The following is a 19,176-nucleotide window of genomic DNA, read 5'->3' as shown; positions in this document are numbered from 1 at the left end:
TGGACAGAGCTCACAGTATGGGCTCAATACATATTAATTACTTTCTCTGGCATGCTGCAGTCCATGGAATCACAGAATTGGACATGAGTTAGTGACTGAAATGAACTGAACTTTCTCTGACACACATAGCTAGCTTTACCTTGTTTTGAGGGGGAGGCATTTCTAGGTTCTTTCTCGGTAATGTCAAATAGTATGCTGTATGGAGTGTTAGAGAGGAAGTGAAGAAACAGGCAAGGATCCTCTTAATTCAGTTCCGAGGACAGACATGGGACACCCACAGTAAGCATGATCCCATGGTTGAAAATGGAGACACACATTATAGAAATCACTGCTTGTGAAATGGAGGACTAGCTGAAGTGGCCCACCTAACATAATAGGAAGGCAGAGACAATTTTATTTTGCTGCGTTACCTCTCCAGGGAGATGGGGACTCACAATGAGTTTTCAACTCTATAATAAAGACAACTACTTTCTATGCATCAACATCCTAGTTTAGACAAGAGGCAGACCAGCTGTGAGAGACGTGAAGACATATTTCAGTTTTATTATTTTAGGTATAGATGGGTATGTTAATCCATTTCCAAATACAATTCCTGTAATCACAGATAGGGAGTGAAACTTGAACTGGCAAAACCTGTCTCCTGTTGTCAAAGAGGTAAGTTGGAAAGATGGAACCTCAAAGTTGAGAATGGTGTATCATCTTTCTTCCAAGCCTTGCTGTGCTGATGGCTGCCGGCACACACACAAGCTTTCCTTTTTATCCAGGCACTGATCCACTGATAACAATGTTGTCTCTTTCTTCCCTCTGGCAAACTTTCTGCTTTCAGTCCATAGCTCAGAATTTCCCATGTTCTGCTCTCTAGGTTCTGACAGCTGTTTTCAGACTTAACCATAGAAGCCAAGAAATAATTGTAGTATAAAACTCTCTTTCTATTGTCACATTGCTTCTTTCTGCAAATATATCTCAGGAGTTAAACTTTGAACCTTTGATCTCTCACACCAAAAGAAAAAAAATATTTATATGAAAGTAATTTAATTTTAGTGTTCATGGTTTATTATGGAAAGGAGGTGTTTAAAATTTTTAGAATTTTTTTTTAACAAAATTCTAAGATAAAAGAAAAAAAGAAATCACAGTATTTACAGAGATAACAGAATGGCATAGCCATGCAGAACAAATAACTTTGGTTTTTCCCCTTTCACTTTGGTTTAAATATTGACCAAGATTCAATTTTTGTCCTGCCAAATAAAACTTCAATAAATCAACATTTAGAGGCAAAAATAACATTTTCCTTTTTCCCATCATATTTTATACAGCATTGAGTCTAATAGGATATTTTATGTATTTAATTCATACCAATACACTATAGGAAGCTTTTATTAAACTGAGTCACTATTGCTCAGACAGCAAACGGTTTACAAATGTACAACAATGTGTATTTCTAAATAATGCAAAAGTGGCAATGTATTTATTCCTAATCTTCTTCTGACTTTAACCTTTATTTTTCATTGCATTCCTAATTAATTATTCCATCAATCTAAAAAACAAACACCAGTTTTCCTTTCCTCCCAAAGAACACAGTTCTATACCTGGAAATCTGATGTTCATTTTTTTTTGATAAAGTTATATAAATACTGGGACAAAAATGGCCATACCATGTTCTCCCAGAAACCAGGCTTCTACTTGAAAGAGCAAAGTTTAAAAGTCTAGTCACAAGTAGCTATTGGCCCATATCCAGTCTACCTCAAAAAGTTTTCATTTAATACTACCACCCTATAGAGTTCCTCCAGCATAAAACATGTTTATAAAGTTACAAATTTGAATGTAACTAAAGATACATAGACATTTTATTATTACACTTTAACATACTGCTTGATAAATTATGTACCAGTTAAAAACACTAAATGATCTCAAGGTGCATTCAATATCTGTAGCGTAGTTAACAAAAACACACACGAAAAAAATATATATTCTATATTCTGTGGAAAATAACACAGCTTTGATAATGATCACTGTTAAAAATCTCCAATTCTGACTGATATCTTTTTTTAAAGGAAATAGGTACAATTTTAAGGCAGTGGATAACCCAAAGGATTTAACTCCAATTTTCAATTCCAGTGATTTACATTGTAACCTATGAAAATGGGAATGTTAGCCATGAGTTTTCCAAACTGTCTCATACATTGACTTTTTTTTTTGTTTGACAGAAAATAATTTACTAGCAGGTGTCTCTAAAGGTAAATGCTATCCAAGTTCTGTGTGATGTTTTTTTTTTTTTTCAGAACAAGAAAAAGCGTCAGTTTGGGAGTACTATTTATTATTATGTGTGTGTCCATATGTGTGTGTGATTGCTTCTGAGAGTCAGCTGGCAGCACATTCACAGAAATAGTTCATCTGGTGCTTATCAACCTGACTCTCTGCCTCCTCCTCCCTAGTGATAAAAATCAGTTTTTGATTAGGGCAATGTGTGTCCCCAATCTTCACAAGCTTCCACCTTTGGGATTTAGGTGCTTGTGAGAAAGTTTGGGGCATTACTGATAGCAATCAGAATCAGAAAGGTACCTGCTCAGATTATTCATATAAACAATTGAAATAAAAACATCACATTATACATCAGATTAACAGCAACTCCCAGAACAAAGCTTACAGTGTATAAAAATAGCTACGTAAAAAATTTACATAAAAGGCAAACCAAAAAGAAATTCTCAGTGCAGACATTTACAGAAAAAAATCAAACCAACACAACATATGACCTATCATCATGGCTGCCAAAATATGTTATTGTTTGTCATTTCATTTCATTGTTTTACTTGAGATAATTCTCTGAAATCCCGTGACAGCTTGGTAGAATGAACTGCTTAATACTTGAACCATGAATTGCTATCAGTGTCTTTGTATATGTCTTAAATACAATCCACGTTCATGCTTCAATTGTTCTATATAGTTTTTTTCTGAAATTATTAAAAAAAAAAACAATTCAGGTAAGTTACCATAGCAATCACTTTTCACAATCAGTATATACTTTATACTAAATGTGATATTTCACAAGAACTTTTTATAAAACTCTATCATCCCTGAACCTAGCTGTAATCCCAGGTATTGTTGCAGCTCTTCAACCAATAATTTTTTTTGAATTGTTGAAAGTCTTTATTTTGGGGAATCTTGCTTAATTCTTATGAAAATTATAAGGTTTTCCAGGAAAATATTTCATTCTGTTTCTCTTCAGGTTAAAAAAAAATCTCATTTATCCCTTCAAATCACACCCCATTTTGTAGGCTTTGTATTTAAGCTCAATTTTCCTTTGAGAATTTATCTGATTTTGAAGAAAACAGAAGGCAAACTCTATGTTTATAAAGGATTGAGGAATGAATCCTAGAGAAGCAGAAATAAAAATCAGGTGGGAATGCTGTATGCTTGGCCTCCAGTGGAAGGCAGGATGGGGAAGGAATTCAGTTTTTACTCCTTTCACCTTATTATTTTGAAATTCTGGTTTTCAGATTTTAAAAATGTCTTATTTCAGTCATTTTATTTTTTCTTTCCTGTGTGCATCCTTCTAATTTCAATTCCTTCTCTTGTTCTCATCTCCTTTATGGGATAAACTTAGGTGACCTACTCAAACTGTTTACCTTGTGGTTTACTTACAATCAACCAAATTTCACTGTGGTTGTTGGGGACTTTTACATATATGAATAACGTACGGTAACACATATTCTCAAGGACATAAAAAATAATTTGTCCAAATGACTTCTCTGTTGGACTGGCTTGAGAGAACATAAATAAAAATAAAATGTTCAACCTGCAAGCGGCAATACCATGGAAACATACCTCCTGGAGACTGTCTTTAAAATCATATTCATATAGCTATTATATATAGATATATGCAATATATATGTATATATATAATATCAATATGCATTATACACAAATATATATGCATATATAGATACATACATATAATATATATACTATTTGGAAAAGTTGTATGTACACACATACAAATTTGTTAGTCTTTTCATTAGAATGATTTGAGAAATGGCTGTATAAATACACTGATACTTCTAAGTATATTAAACCCTTGGATTAAAATTTTTATATTTTAAAATTGTTCTCATAATTGCTTTTTAAAGTAAAACATGAGAATGGCTCTTACCTAACCAAAACATCAATTTATAAAATTAAGCTTTTTGCACTCAGCAAAATTTTTGGCATTAGACTGAAAATGCTCATTGAATGTTAAAAATCTCTAAATTGAGTTCAACTATCCTGAGGATAATGATTTTCTTGAGGACGAGGAGTCCTTTGAAATTTCGTTCTTCTGAGAATACCTTTCTGAGTAACCAAAGTTTTCTTTGGAAAAAATCTCTTCCTGTTTTTAAAGCTGCAATTATAATGCATGTTAATGTCAAGGCCTTCCCTTTCATCACTAGAATGTTTCATATTTTCCTGGGGATTATTTTTGTAAACCTCACACAGCCTTACCCACCTGGATGACAAGTGGAATAGTTTCTCTCTTAGGCTTCTGTTTTGTGATTGTTTTCTTCTAACTTTTTGTTTTCTTCCATATTACCAAGGTCCTTGTTTACATGTTTTGATGCAGTCCTACAAGAGAATTAAATACACATTATCACATTGACAAACATATTTAACTTTTCTTAAAAACTGCTTTAAAACTCAACATTCAAAACACAAAGATCAGAGGATTCAGGCACATCACTTCATAACAAATAGATGGGGAAACAGTGGAAACAGTGACAGACTTTATTTTCTTGGGCTCCAAAATCACTGTGGACAGTGACTGCAGCCATAAAATTAAAAGATGCTAGCTCCTTGAAGGAAAAGCTATGACAAACCTAGACAGCGTATTAAAAAGCAGACACCTTACTTTGCTGACAGAGGTCCATGTAGTCAAAGCTATGGCTTTTCGAGTAGTCATGTATGGACATGAGAGTTGGACCATAAAGAAGGCTGAGCACCAAAGAACTGATGCTTTCAAACTGTGGTGTTGGAGAAGACTCTTGAGAGTCCCTTGGACTCTAAAGAGACCAAATGAGTCAATCCTACAGGAAAACAGTCCTGAATATTCATTGGAAGGACTGAGACTGAAGTTGAAGCTCTAATACTTTGGCCACCTGATGTTAAGAGCCAACAGATTGGAAAAGATCTTGAAGCTGAGAAATATTGAAGGCAGGAGGAGATGGGGACAACAGAGGACAAGATGGTTGGATGGCATCACTGACTCAATGGACATGAGTTTAGGCAAGCTCTGGGAGTTGGTGAAGAATAGGGAAGCCTGTCCCGCGCAGACCATGGGGTTGCAGAGTCAGACACGACTGAGCAACTGAACGACATTTTTAATATTAGAGTTCACATTAATGTATCTTTGAAAAGCAAATATTTTTCCATCAAATACACATATGACCTTAGGATGTACAATTCCACATCTGTGAGCCTTGACTGGTAATATAACACATTCCACTGAAACTACCTTGGACCTAGGGTTGCATTAAATATATGCTAAAAGAAATAGAAGTCATCAGGGAAACCACAGTGATGGTATTTCAAATTATTGTTGCTATATAATTCCTAGTAATTGTTATTGTTGTCCAGTTGCTAAGTCATGTCTAACTCTTTGCAATTCCATAGACTGCAGAATGTCAGGCTTCCCTGTCCTTCACTTTCTCCCGGAGTTTGCTCAAACTCATGCCTATTAAGTCAGTGATTCCTAATAATACTTACACTTTTAAAAATTATATAACACCAGATGTGTTTCTTGATTGAGGAAGCTGGGGTAGAAAATGCCATTTTTCCCTAAAAGTGAAAAATTTTAGGGAATTTGCTATGCTTTAAATAATTCTGTAACTCATTTGCTAAGAATCACAACTTAATAGTGTTAATAGTGTTTAAGAGTGTATGCTTTATGTCCAACTGAGAAAAAGACATATGGCTCATTCATATTGGGACATTCATTATATTTAGCCTAAATTTAATTTGTGATTTAGAAAATTTTAATTTAGCTTAAACTACAGTCTTCTAAATTGTTCATAAGCAGAAGATCAGCCTTAAATCCTGCCAACATGACTGAGTCCTATATTATGTGACAAGATAGATATGAATTTACATATATAATATAAAGGTATATATACCATTATATGTATACATATATATATATATATATAATGTAGATGGATATATATCCAGTATTCTTGCCTGGAGAATCCTGTGGACAGAGGAGCCTTGTGGTCTGCTGTCCATATGGTCACACAGTTGGGTATGACTGAAGCGACTTAGCATGCATGCATGCACTGGAGAAGGAAATGGCAACCCACTCCAGTATTCTTGCCTGGAGAATCCCAGGGACAGAGGAGCCTGGTGGGCTGCTGTCTATGGGGTTGCATAGAGTTGGACACAACTGAAGCGACTTAGCAGCAACAGCAAACATATCACAGATTTTTTGTTTGGAAAAGGTGAGTTTTCATTCTAATCCCAAAGAAAGGCAATGCCAAACAATGCTCAAACTACCGCACAATTACACTCATCTCACACACTAGTAAAGTAATGCTCAAAATTCTCCAAGCCAGGCTTCAGCAATATGTGAACCATGAACTTCCAGATGTTCAAGCTGGTTTCAGAAAAGGCAGAGGCACCAGAGATCAAATTGCCAACATCTGCTGGATCATCAAAAAAAGCAAGAGAGTTCCAGAAAAACATCTATTTCTGCTTTATTGACTATGCCAAAGCCTTTGACTGTGTGGATCACAATAAACTGTGGAAAATTCTGAGAGAAATGGGAATACCAGACCACCTGACCTGCCTCTTGAGAAACCTATATGCAGGTCAGGAAGCAACAGTTAGAACAGGACATGGAACAATAGACAGGTTCCAAATAGGAAAAGGAGTACGTCAAGGCTGTATGTTGTCACCCTGCTTATTTAACTTCTATGCAGAGTACATCATGAGAAACGCTAGGCTGGAAGAAGCACAAGCTGGAATCAAGATTGCTGGGAGAAATATCAATAACCTCAGATATGCAGATGACACCACCCTTATGGCAGAAAGTGAAGAGGAACTAAAAAGCCTCTTGATGAAAATGAAAGAGGAGAGTGAAAAAGTTGGCTTAAAACTCAACATTCAGAAAACGATCATGGCATCTGGTCCCATCACTTCATGGGAAATAGATGAGCAAACAGTGGAAACAGTGTCAGACTTCATTTTTTTGGGCTCCAAAATCACTGAAGATGGTGATTGCAGCCATGAAATTAAAAGACGCTTACTCCTTGGAAGGAAAGTTATGACAAACCAGGACAGCATATTGAAAAGCAGAGACATTACTTTGCCAACAAAGGTTCGTCTAGTCAAGGCTGTGGTTTTTCCAGTGGTCATGTATGAATGTGAGAGTTGGCCTGTGAAGAAAGCTGAGTGCCGAAGAATTGATGCTTTTAAACTGTGGTGTTGGAGAAGACTCTTGAGAGTCCCTTGGATTGCAAGGAGATCCAACCAGTCCATTCTAAAGGAGATCAGTCCTGGGTGTTGTTTGGAAGGACTGATGCTAAAGCTGAAACTCCAATACTTTGGCCACCTCATGTGAAGAGTTGACTCATTGGAAAAGACTCTGATGCTGGGAGGGATTGGCGGCAGGAGGAAAAGGGGACAACAGAGGATAAGATGGCTGGATCGCATCACCAACTCGATGTACATGAGTCTGGGTGAACTCCGGGAGTTGGTGATGGACAGGGAGGCCTGGTGTGCTGCAATTCATAGAGTCGCAAAGAGTTGGGACACGACTGAATGACTGAACTGAACTCTCTTTTTCTAATTAGTCACTTTGTGTGTGTGTGCTCAGTCACATCTGACTCTTTGCAACCCCACGAACTATATCTCACCAGGGTCCTTTGTCTATAGGGTTTTCCCAGCAGGCATACTGGAGTGGGTTGCCACTTCCTTTTCCATGGGATCTTCCTGACCAAGGCATCGAACCCATATCTCCTGCATTGGCAGGTGGATTCTTTACCACTGAACCACCTGGGAAGCTTAATTAGTTACTTAACTAGTAACAAATAAAATCTTAGTAACCTCAATAGTGGAGTTTTCCAGGTGACTATGTGGTGATGGACAGGGATGCCTGGCATGCTGCAGTCCGTGGGGTCGCGAAGAGTCAGACACAACTGAGAGACTGAACTGAACTGAAGTGGTAAAGAATTCACTTGCCAATGCAGGAGACCCAGGAAATGTGGGTTTGATCCCTGAGTCAGAAGATCCCCTGGAGGAGGAAGTGGCAACCCACTCTAGTATTCTTGCCTGAAAAATCCCATGGACAAAGGAGCCTGGTGAGCTATAGTCCATAGGGTCCCAAACGGTTGGATGTGACTGAGCAAATGAGCACGCACACATGCTACTTCAATAAAATCCATCGAAGATAATGTACCCATCAAAAGTGTACAATGAATGTTCAAAAGTGGATGCACGAATGTAACTGGTAACTGGCAACTAGCTCAAGAAACAGAATGGCTGCAGATGCAGAAGTCCCCCGTTATACTCCCTTCCAGTCACTGCTACCTCCCCAAAGGTTATCACAATCCAGATGTCTCACAGAATGGTTTTATCTGTTTTTATAATTTGTTGTAAATGGAATCGTACCACATGTATTCATTTCTATCTGCCTTTTATTTAAACTCAACTTTATGTTTGTGATATTCACATATAATGTTGCAAGTGGTTGTAGGTTGTTTATTCTCATTACTGTATAGCTTGTTATTGGGCTGATTTATTTCATTGATGATGGACATTCTTGCTCTTTATTCTTTCTGCGATTTCACTTATGTTGATACATAAGTTAGACCTTTATGTATGTCTCACGTGTCTCTTATTCTCTTAAGCATCCTATCTATTCTCTTCCTCTCTGTGCTTCAACCTCTATGTGTTCTATTGATCTGTATTCTAGTTTGCTTCTCTTGTGTTCTGCTGTGGCCAATCTACTTCTACACTTATCTACCAGAGACATATTTTAATAACCCAAACCCTAACCCTAACCTATTTTTATATATTTTCAGACCGATTTTAGTATATATTTTAATATTACATAATGTAATATGGTGGCTTATACAGTGGCTCAGATGGCAAAGAGTCTGACTACAATACAGGAGAATTATATCATATTTAATATTATATTAAAAATATTTTAAAGTTCATTTGAATTTTTGACTCCATCTCCTTTGGCCATCTTTTCTTTCACTTTCAATATATTATTTATAGTTTTATTAATATCCTTGTCTGTTAACTACAATACCCAAATAATGCACAGATCTGCTTGTCTGCTTTTCCTCTTATTGATTATATTTTCTTGACTCTTTGTACATATAGTCCTTTTTATTTTGCATGACACCATATACAAAATAACAGAACAGACTACACACAATGTTATTTTCCATCATATAAGGTACCCCCTTTACTTTGTTAAGCAGAAAGGTGAGCAGATAGGATGACTTCAATTCAGTCAGGGTTTGAGCTAGGTTGAAGCTCAGTTGCAGTTTTAGTAAGATTCAGTCGACATCTGGTTTGTCCTTACCCCTAAGTCATGGCCTTCTCAAGCTTCTGATTGAGATTCTGACATGTCTCACTTTCTCCAGACCTTAAACATAGAGAGAGCTAGCTCTTCCCATCAGAGAGTCTCCACCCCAGTCTGCAGGCATCTGTCCTATGACATTTCAAATGTGGTCAATCTCTTTAGTCTCCTTGACTTGAATGTAAACTCTTTGATAGTAAGGACCATGTTTTATTTATACCTTCTTGTCTGAATAAGGTAGGCACCCAAAAGATATTTCTTTTACTGAATTGAACTAACTGGCCTTATTACACTTCATATGTATTTCCTTTTACTGTTCCTTATGATATTAGTGTTCACCAATATCAAGTCTAAACTAAAGAGCCTCTTGACAAGGGTGAAAAAGAGAGTGAAAAAGCTGGCTTAAAACTCAATATTCAAAAAATTAGGATCATGCACCTGGTCCCATCACTGCATGGCATATAGATGGAAAAAAAGTGGAGGCAGTGACAGATTTTCTTTTTTGGGACTCCAAAATCATTGCAGTGACTGCAGCCATGAAATTAAAAGATGCTTGCTCCTTGAAGGAAAATTATGACAAACCTAGATAGTGCATTAAAAAGCAGAGAAGTCACTTTGCTGACAAAGGTACATTAAAGTCACAGCTGTGGTTTTCCAGTAGTCATGTATGGAAGTGAGAGTTGGGCTATAAAGAAGGCTGAGCACCGAAGAACTGATGCTTTCAAACTGTGGTGCCAGAGAAGATTCTTGAGAGTCCCTTGGACTGCAAGGAGATCAACCAGCCAATCCTAAAGGAAATCAACACTGAATATTCACTGCAAGGACTGATGCTGAAGATGAAGCTCCAATACTTTGGCCACCTGATGCAAAGAGCCAATTTATTGAAAAAAACCATGATGATGAGAAAGATGGATGGCAGGAGGAGAAGGGGACGAAAGAGGATGAGATTTTTGGATGGCATCATCAACACAATGGACATGAGTTTGAGCAAACTCTGGGAGATAGTGAAGGACAAGAAAGTCTGGCATGCTGTAGTCCACGGGGTCTCAAAGAGTCAAACATAACTTAGTGACTGAACAACAACAATATAAAGTCAATACACACTCAGCAGCTTTTTTACAGATAGGTAAAATAGACAGAATACTTTTGATAGCAATCAGCATAGTGATTGCCTAAGGGGAAAAGGATGACAGGGCTGGATAGGAAGGAATTCCAAAGCGGTGATGGGGTGCTCTATATCATGATTGGAATAATGGCTACAATGGTGTATACATTTATCAAAACATATTTTACCTTAATATAAAAATATTATATAGAGAAAAACTAAAGCATTATACTCATGGCCAAGAGTTGCAAGAATCAGGCAAAAAGTACAATGAGAAACTGAATACCATTCCCACTTCCAGTTCTACTTACCTTCTAGGTGGATTTAGTATTTGTGTAGGGATGAAGGGTAATTTCTGTGATTTCAAAAAATTCTATCAAATAGAAGGGGGTCTTGAGAGGAAGGGAGTGACTAAAATTCTAAGGAAGTTGTGGTTTTCAGGGCAAAACATAATATTTTTCAGCATATTGGTCAGGTAAAATCAGGCTAAGAATCACTGCTTATAGTTTGGTATTATGAAAAAGAGTTTGTTAAGAGTAATATGAAACATATTTGTAGAATATGTTTGTAGAAGAGTTGAGCAAATTCAAACTGATTATTTTTAAAATTAAAAAAAGGAAAAAAGTTTCCCATCTTTTCTTAATCCCACTATCAAAAAAAATAACTGCTAAAACTCTTATTATGCCTCAGTATGTCCCAGGCCCTGTTCAAAATGCTTTACAGATATTAAATTATTTTAGCTTTAGGATACCTCTGTTTTACATTGAAGTACACTAATAAACTTGCTTGTGGTTACACAGCTAGCAAACAGCAAAGCCAGGATTCAAACTCCAGTAGTCTGGCTCCAGTATCTACAGGCCAAGTTACACAGTTATACAAATATGCTGAGTGTTAACCACTGTGAAATGTATGAAATAGAAATAAAATAGTGCTGCTGCTGGGGGAGGAGGTATTCACTGAGTGCATGTATGTAAGATTTACTTGAAGTTTTTATGAATTTCTCCATTTTTGTTACTGAGAGTCTGCTCTCTCTAACTGGGAAAAAACTCTAGAACTTACTCTGATTACTTTTGGGCTCAGTTTTGAGATTGATGTGGTAAAAATAAATATAATTTTATGGATGTGTCATTAATTTATGGAAATTATAGAGGTTTGAAAGCATTACACAGGTTAGAAATCTATCTACTACTGGAAGAGAATAAAACTTTATTTAAACCATACTTTTGAGCAATATTTTCAGTCAATATTTTTTTCTAAGTTGATTGATTTAAGGAAGGAGGTTAAGGCATTTATAAAGAATGAGCATTTCGGTTAAAATACAAATTATTACAGTTACTTGTCTGAAGAGTTATGTATCAGTCAGCTTTCCTATAATTTTAAAATGAGATACAATTTAATATTGTACAAATTAATATTGGAAGAAGCTCTGGAGGTGACCCTCTAATCAGTAAAGTGGAGAGAAGAGTCTTAACTCTGGGGTTGGTAAACCTGGGTTCTCATCCTCATGGGCCAAGTCTGAGCTGTGAGTCCTTAGATAAGTCCCTCCTCTTAAGATGTTTTCTCTTCTGTAAATGGGAGACAGTAAGGTCTGCTCCCAGGGCTGGTGTAAGAATAAATGTAGAGTATATGTGAAAGTCCCCAGGAAGTGACAGGGACTCACAAAACAATGGTGAGTCCTAGGTTGTTGCCCAGCCACGTAGCTTCTGAGTGGCCAGAGAGTTCAATCCTCAGTCTCAACTACTCTTCTGTGTTATTTCTGTAAGTGCAGTGCTGTTAAGCATTCAAGTTGCTTTTAAGTAACATTTTAGAAGATTCTTTAACTTTTTTTGTGAGATTTTCCCCAGTACTATAAATTTGTTTCCAGGTCTCCTTGAAAGGAGGTAGGGAACTAAATCTAGCAGTGTCTTCTAAATGTGCCTTTGCTTTAGAGTTACTAAGAGATGGGATAGAGATGTTACTAATGCTACAGTGGAAATCACACTGCAGTATATAAATGTATCAAATCAACACGTGGTACACTTTAAATTTATTCAATGTTATACATCAACTATAGCTCAACTAACATAAATTTAAAAGGGGATAAAGGAGGTAGGAAAAGTGAAGGGGGTAGGAATGGCAGACATAGCCAAAATATCATAATCTTGGAATGTGGTGTCATTTGAAAGGATACATAAAGTGCTGAAACAGAGTTGCACATTTGGAAAATAAAAACAATAGCCATGTATAATAACTCATACATGAAAGAATTCATAGGACTTTAGGTTTTCCAAATGTAGGCGTATGTATAACAAAATTTGAAAACTGAGAGGCAACATGAGGAATTATTAATACTTCCCAGTTTAAAAGGGCATTTTCTATGATTTCTACTTTATAGCTTGCCTGGAACACAGCGCAGAAGGGCACCAGGATGACAGGTATTTACAACTGGGACCCTGGCAGTGTGGAATTGCCACTCTCAGCAAACCTGCCATTGATACCTGTGCAGGTAATCAGGGTCATAACCATGAGAACAGTTATTTTTCTCTACTCCTTGGTCACATCTCTCAGCAAAGTAAGCTTCCCCTGGGCTAACCTTAATAAAGAGTTAGAGAAGGATAGGAGGTTTCTAAGCCCCATATCTCAGAAGGACATTTGTCAGCAGTTTTGGGGTTTGAGGAAGGAAAGAAAGAAAAATGAATAGTTGGACTTAAAAGTTTTTATTTGATATCCTTAGCATTTCTTCAAATGACTCTCCAAAGAAACTCTCTACCAAAACAGGAAATCCTAATATCTGCAGTGAAAAATAGAAGATAGCCTTTCATTTGGGTAGTAGCAAATATGGGAACCACCATTATGTTAGCGGATCAGTGGATAAAAATAAATGTAACAACAGTGAATGTGCATGAAAGCAGGATGCCACTGGCATGTATTCAGCATCATGGTTCAAAGCATTTCCTTTAGGTGGGTGATTTAGGCATTTCCTTCAGGTGGATAATTTAGGTGTTTCCTTTAGGTGGGTAATGTGGTAACAGTATGGGCAGAAGCAGAAACTTGAGGAATAGGACTTCCCTTTACCTTTGAAACAATGATTAAAAAAAACACATGAAATTAAACAAATTAAGTGAAATGCTAAAAGACGCTTACTCCCTGGAAGGAAAGTTATGACCAACCTAGACAGCATATTAAAAAGCAGAGACATTACTTTGCCAACAAGGTCCGTCTAGTCAAGGCTATGGTTTTTCCAGTGGTCATGTATGGATGTGAGAGTTGGACTATAAAGAAAGCTGAGTGCCACAGTAGTGATGCTTTTGAACTGTGGTGTTGGAGAAGGTTCTTGAGAGTCTCTTGGACTGCAAGGAGATCCAACCACTCCATCCTAAAGGAGATCTGTCCTGGGTGTTCATTGGAAGGACTGATGTTGAAGATGAAACTCCAATACTTTGGCCACCTCATGCGAAGAGCTGACTCATTTGAAAAGACCCTAATGCTGGGAAAGATTGAGGGCAGGAGGAGAAGGGGACGACAGAGGATGAGATGGCTGGATGGCATCACCGACTCGATGGATATGGGTTTGGGTGGACTCCGGGAGTTGGTGATGGACAGGGAGGCCTGGCGTGCTGCGGTTCATGGGGTCACAAAGAGTCGGACACGACTGAGTGACTGAATTGAACTGAACTGAAGTGAAATGCATGTATATAGACAGGCTTCCCTGATGGCTCAGTGGTAAAGAATCCACCTGCCAATGCAGGAGATGCAGTTTTGATCCTTGGGTTAGAAATATCCCCTGGAGAAGGAAATGGAAACTCATTCCAGTATTCTTGCTTGGGAAATCCCAGGGACAGAGGAGCTTGGTGGGCTACAGTCCATAGGGTTGCAAAGAGACAGACAGGACTGAGGGACTAAGCACACAAAGAGAGATAAAAATGGAAATTTTGATGCTATTTCTTTCCGCTGGAAATGTTTCAGTTGACATGTAGTAGGAGACAGCAGGACCATGGACAGTTCTGCCCTTTTGAGGGCCATCATCTTGTGACTGACTGAATGGGGACTCCAGCATTTCCATATTATCTTATTTTCTCTTTAGTCTCTTCTATTATTTATGCTTTGATAGAATAATGGGGCATTGTCTTTTCTTCCTCTTTTGGCTGCCTGCCAGGCTATGGGGTAGTGAAGGAAAAAAAGAAACCAAAGCTTGGATTAGCTTGACGTCTAATATAAGGCAAGAGGCCACATCAGCTCAGCACTTGAAAACACATCCGCCAACCCCTAGCACTACATAAAATGTCAGCAGGCAATTAAAGTCAGAGATGAAGTTTTAATTCCAAAGAAGTCCTTGTGAGGCAGCAAAATATATTTGAAAGTTTATATGGGATATGGAATAAGATACCACATGCATTAACTTGGGCAGGTAATATTCACTGAGCCTTAGAGACTATGAAATATGTTTAATTAAACTTACCTCATTAAATTTTGAGGATTTCAGTTATGTAGTAATACACTAGAAAAGTCACTCAAAATGTGCCATAAATGGTCCTTCAGCCCTGTATTTTCAAGTCATTCAGCGGGGAGTCAATCTTTCCTTATGGGAACATTGATTTTAGAGAGAATATTGATTGAAAATAGAATTCAGTTAGAATTAAGTTTCTTGAAAGATCCTCTTCCATATACTAAGAGATACTAATGAGGAGAGTTTTAGAAAGGCATATAACCATATTTCTTAGAGTTTTGAGGTTAAAGACTAGTCTTCTTTAGTCTTTTGCCAATTTACGACTGTCTGGTTTTTTTTCCCTTAGACAGTAGGAGAATAGTAAAGCATTATATAAGGCAGAACTGACAAAGGATATTTGTGAATTTTAGACTTCCATATTGTCCTCATATTGTAAAAAGACTTCATGAAAATAGTCATGAGTTCCACAGTTGCAAAAGATAACTCTTGGTAAATTTCCAAGAGCCATATAACATGTATTTTGAGATTATAAATGTTTGGTTGTTGCTTACTTTCAGTTTAGTGATAAGAAGTATGGTGGCTAAGGGTCTCTTAAATGTAACCAATCAGGAAATTATGGTTTTAACATACTTCTGAGTAAGCTTGTGGCTACATCATGCTGCCTTACATTTTTTCATTTATCTCTGACTCTTTTAATTTTTCAGTAGTTCTTGTACTATTAAAAATGTAGGAGAGAATTTAAAACTCAAAAAGTAACATTTAACTTACTCCAGATATTAAAAACAATGTTCAGAGAACATGATGGAGTGAAATGGAGTAAATAATTTTAAAAGTCATTGAATTATCTCTAGGTCTAGGTCTTTATGTTTCCATGTTTCCTATTAAACATGGCTCACATGGTAAAGAATCTGCCTGCAGTGTAGGAGACTGTAGTTTGAGCCCTGGGTCAGGAAGATCCCTTCGAGAAGGGAATGACTACTCACTCCAGTATTCTTGCCTGGAGAATTCCATGGACAGAGAAGCCTGATGGGCTACAGTTCATGGGGTTGCAAAGAGTTGGACGTGACTGGATGACCAATATTTTCACTTTTTTCAACTGTTAAACAACTAGATATAAACTGGGTTTAGTCAGTTAATACCTTTTGCCTGGAAATGACAGTTAATACCCTGCATGCATAGGAAATGATGAGTCATCCATTCTCACTATCAAAATATCTCAATAAAAAATTTCCAGTGAGAAGTTATATGAATCAAAACATTAGAGGAAGCACGAGTCCTTATTCTGCAATAAACATACCATATCACAACGTCAAGCACAACTGCTAAGCATTTCCTGCTGCAGTTTTCCCTATTTAAAATAGATATAAAAATACGTATCTCACATGAATGGAATGGGGAGTTCCTGGTTTTTGCTTAGTCACTAGGTATGTTGTACTCAAATTCTACTTGGGCATAAAAGATTGTTTCTCTCATTTGTCTCTCCATTGATGTTAAATTGCCAATGCAAAGAACTAATTTAATTGTTGCTACAAGTTGTTTGCAATAATGTGGGACTCACTAAGATTGTTGATGGTATCATTTCACAGGAAGGTAAACACAGGGGTATATTTCTTTAGGTATCTAAGAAAAAAGTCTGAACCATATTTTTATTATTAAATTCTCTCATATCCATATAAAATGGTGATGAATTAAGCTAAACATAGAATTGAAACTCATATTGATTCGTAAATGTGAAGTTACCTAGAAGAAAAGGAAGAAAGGGAGTATAGTGGACCCAAAAATAGATTTAAGAATTCTTAACCTGAAAGCTCTTATTATGAATCTGCACTTACTCTGGGCATAAGTATTAACAATAACTCATACAGCAAAAATGCTTGCTTATCTCAGAGGGCAGTAAAAAGAACAGCTAGTCAGGACTGTGAAACACTTCCTAGGAGAAGGAAATGGCACCCACTCCAATATTCTTGCCTGGAAAATCCCAAGGATAGCGGAGCCTGGCAGGCTACAGCCCATGGGGTCGCAAAGAGTCGGACACGACTGAGTGAGCACAAATGTGAAGCACCTAGCAAATCTGAAGAGTTCTGCAAAGTCTTAATAAAAACACTTTGATGCTTGGGGTAAAAATTGCAATATATTATTTTGATTACCAATAATACTGACTCTAGCAAAGTTGGTGCACTTTTCAATTAATAATAGTTATTTAGACAAATGTTCAAGTCAGATGGTAAAATAAGTACTTAATTAAATGAAGTACTTCAAAAGAAATGCATGCAGTCTTAGTCCTTAAACTAAAGAACTATGAAGCTAAGTGTCCAGCATTTATTTACCCATGATTTTAATTCTGGGTTACCATATGGTAATATCCAATGACGTAATTTAAAACACAACAACCTCCCTGTCCTCCATACACAATATTTTTTTCTATGCATAGAAAGACAAAGAGTATATGATGAAATATTGGCAATCAGAGTAGGATGATTAAGGACACTGGAGAGCACCATGAATTTCACATTCATTTGATCATAATGTACAAGGCTGCTGTTTATTTTTCAGTGTAATTTCAGGATACAGAGAAATTTTATTTTTATGCTTTAAGAAGTAAAATTAATTTGAAGTGCCCTAAATAAAAATTACTTTCAGAAGCCCTAAATAAATAAAACCAAAATACTTTAGAGGCCAAGTTGTTAGATTTGTGAGCACCTCATTGTAGATTATAAAGGAAGGATAAGATTTTGATAGTCGGGAAACTTAGACACATAGAAGGAGAATTTCTGATAAGATAGATACTGCCTTTGGGAAACTGCATTTCCTTTCTTCTACATGGTACAGACCATCTTCTAAACTTTCCACAGAAACCATGGGTACAAAGCAACAATGAAGAGTTTGTAGGTAAAATGTTCACTGAGAAAAAACCCCACATTTGTTATCAACTGATAGTGTGGACTGTTCAAGACTGAGGACTGAAGTGCCACGACTAGCAGTGGCTCTGCCCTAGTGGGAGAGTGGACATGCATATCAACTACAGTATACAATAGGAATGTGTTTCTGCCTCTCTGAAGAGAGAAAAAGTAAGGCATAATGAGAAAAAATAAGACTTAGGAATTAAACACAGAGATTCTAAAACACTACTGCCTTAAATAAAATATAATTCTGTCCCTAACAAGTGTATGATCTTAAGCAAGCCTTATAACCACTCTCTGGCTTAGTTTTTTTCCAAAGTGAAATATGTATAATAAGATTATCTACTTCAAAGATGGACTGTGAGAACAAGGCAGAACTCAATCCATACTCATATTACGTGAGTTTAAAAATGGGGATCAGGATTGGAACTCATGTACACCCATGGTGGATTCATGTCAATGTATGGCAAAACCAATACAGTATTGTAAAGTAAAATAAAGTAAAAATAAAAATTAAAAAAAAATAAACTAAAAATACTAAGGTACTACGTTCCTTTGATGGCAGATCCGTTCAAATATTACTTCACTGAAATTTGTATCTGTAAAGAGTAGAATCATGGATCTGATTCAGTCTGTTTTTTCTTTTGATTTTAAGTTAACTCAACCTGAGTTGTTGATAGGGGTTATATCAAAACATCAAGAAAATACAAAATAAAGTCCAAAGTTGCCACAAGCTACACACATTCCCTTGTAAAATTCAATTTCCTCATTTATAAGATACAGGGGTTTGAAACTCATGATTGAAACCAAAGGTATGCCATAGAATCACTAATGGAATTTTTATAAAATGCAATGCAAGAACCCCATCTCTGCCCAATTACATCTGAATCTAGTGTCAGAGCTGGGGCAATGAGGAGTACAAGGTACATGTGTATGTTAAGAATCTTCACTGTTAAGGGTGAAAGAAGGAGTAAAAAAGTGTGCTTGAAACTCAACATTCAGAAAACTAAGATCATGGCCTCTGGTCCCATCACCCCATGGCAAATAGAAGGGGGAAAAGTGGAAACAGTGACAGATTTTATTTTCTTGGATTCCAAAATCACTATGGATGGTGACTGCAACCATGAAATTAAAAGATGATGGATCCTTGGAAGCTAAGCTATGACAAAACTACACAGGATATTAAAAA

General features: G+C 36.7%; 1 protein-coding gene across 1 annotated transcript in view; it reads right to left on the bottom strand.

The window, feature by feature from the left end:
• Nucleotides 1-566: 566 nt before the first annotated feature.
• Nucleotides 567-19,176, bottom strand: part of LOC138076088 (CD166 antigen-like) — a 51,153-nt gene continuing 32,543 nt past the window's right edge. The window contains exons 10-11 of the mRNA XM_068968298.1: nt 4,481-4,596; nt 567-2,948 (exon numbers count right to left, since the gene is read on the bottom strand). Of these exons, the coding sequence (XP_068824399.1) occupies nt 4,509-4,596 (88 nt within the window). The 3' untranslated portion in view covers nt 567-2,948; nt 4,481-4,508. The remainder of the gene's footprint in view (nt 2,949-4,480; nt 4,597-19,176) is intronic.

The sequence above is a fragment of the Capricornis sumatraensis genome, chromosome 1 (assembly GCF_032405125.1).
Source record: "Capricornis sumatraensis isolate serow.1 chromosome 1, serow.2, whole genome shotgun sequence".
Classification (NCBI taxonomy): Eukaryota; Metazoa; Chordata; class Mammalia; order Artiodactyla; family Bovidae; genus Capricornis; species Capricornis sumatraensis.
This window is presented reverse-complemented; position numbering and strand designations above follow the sequence as displayed.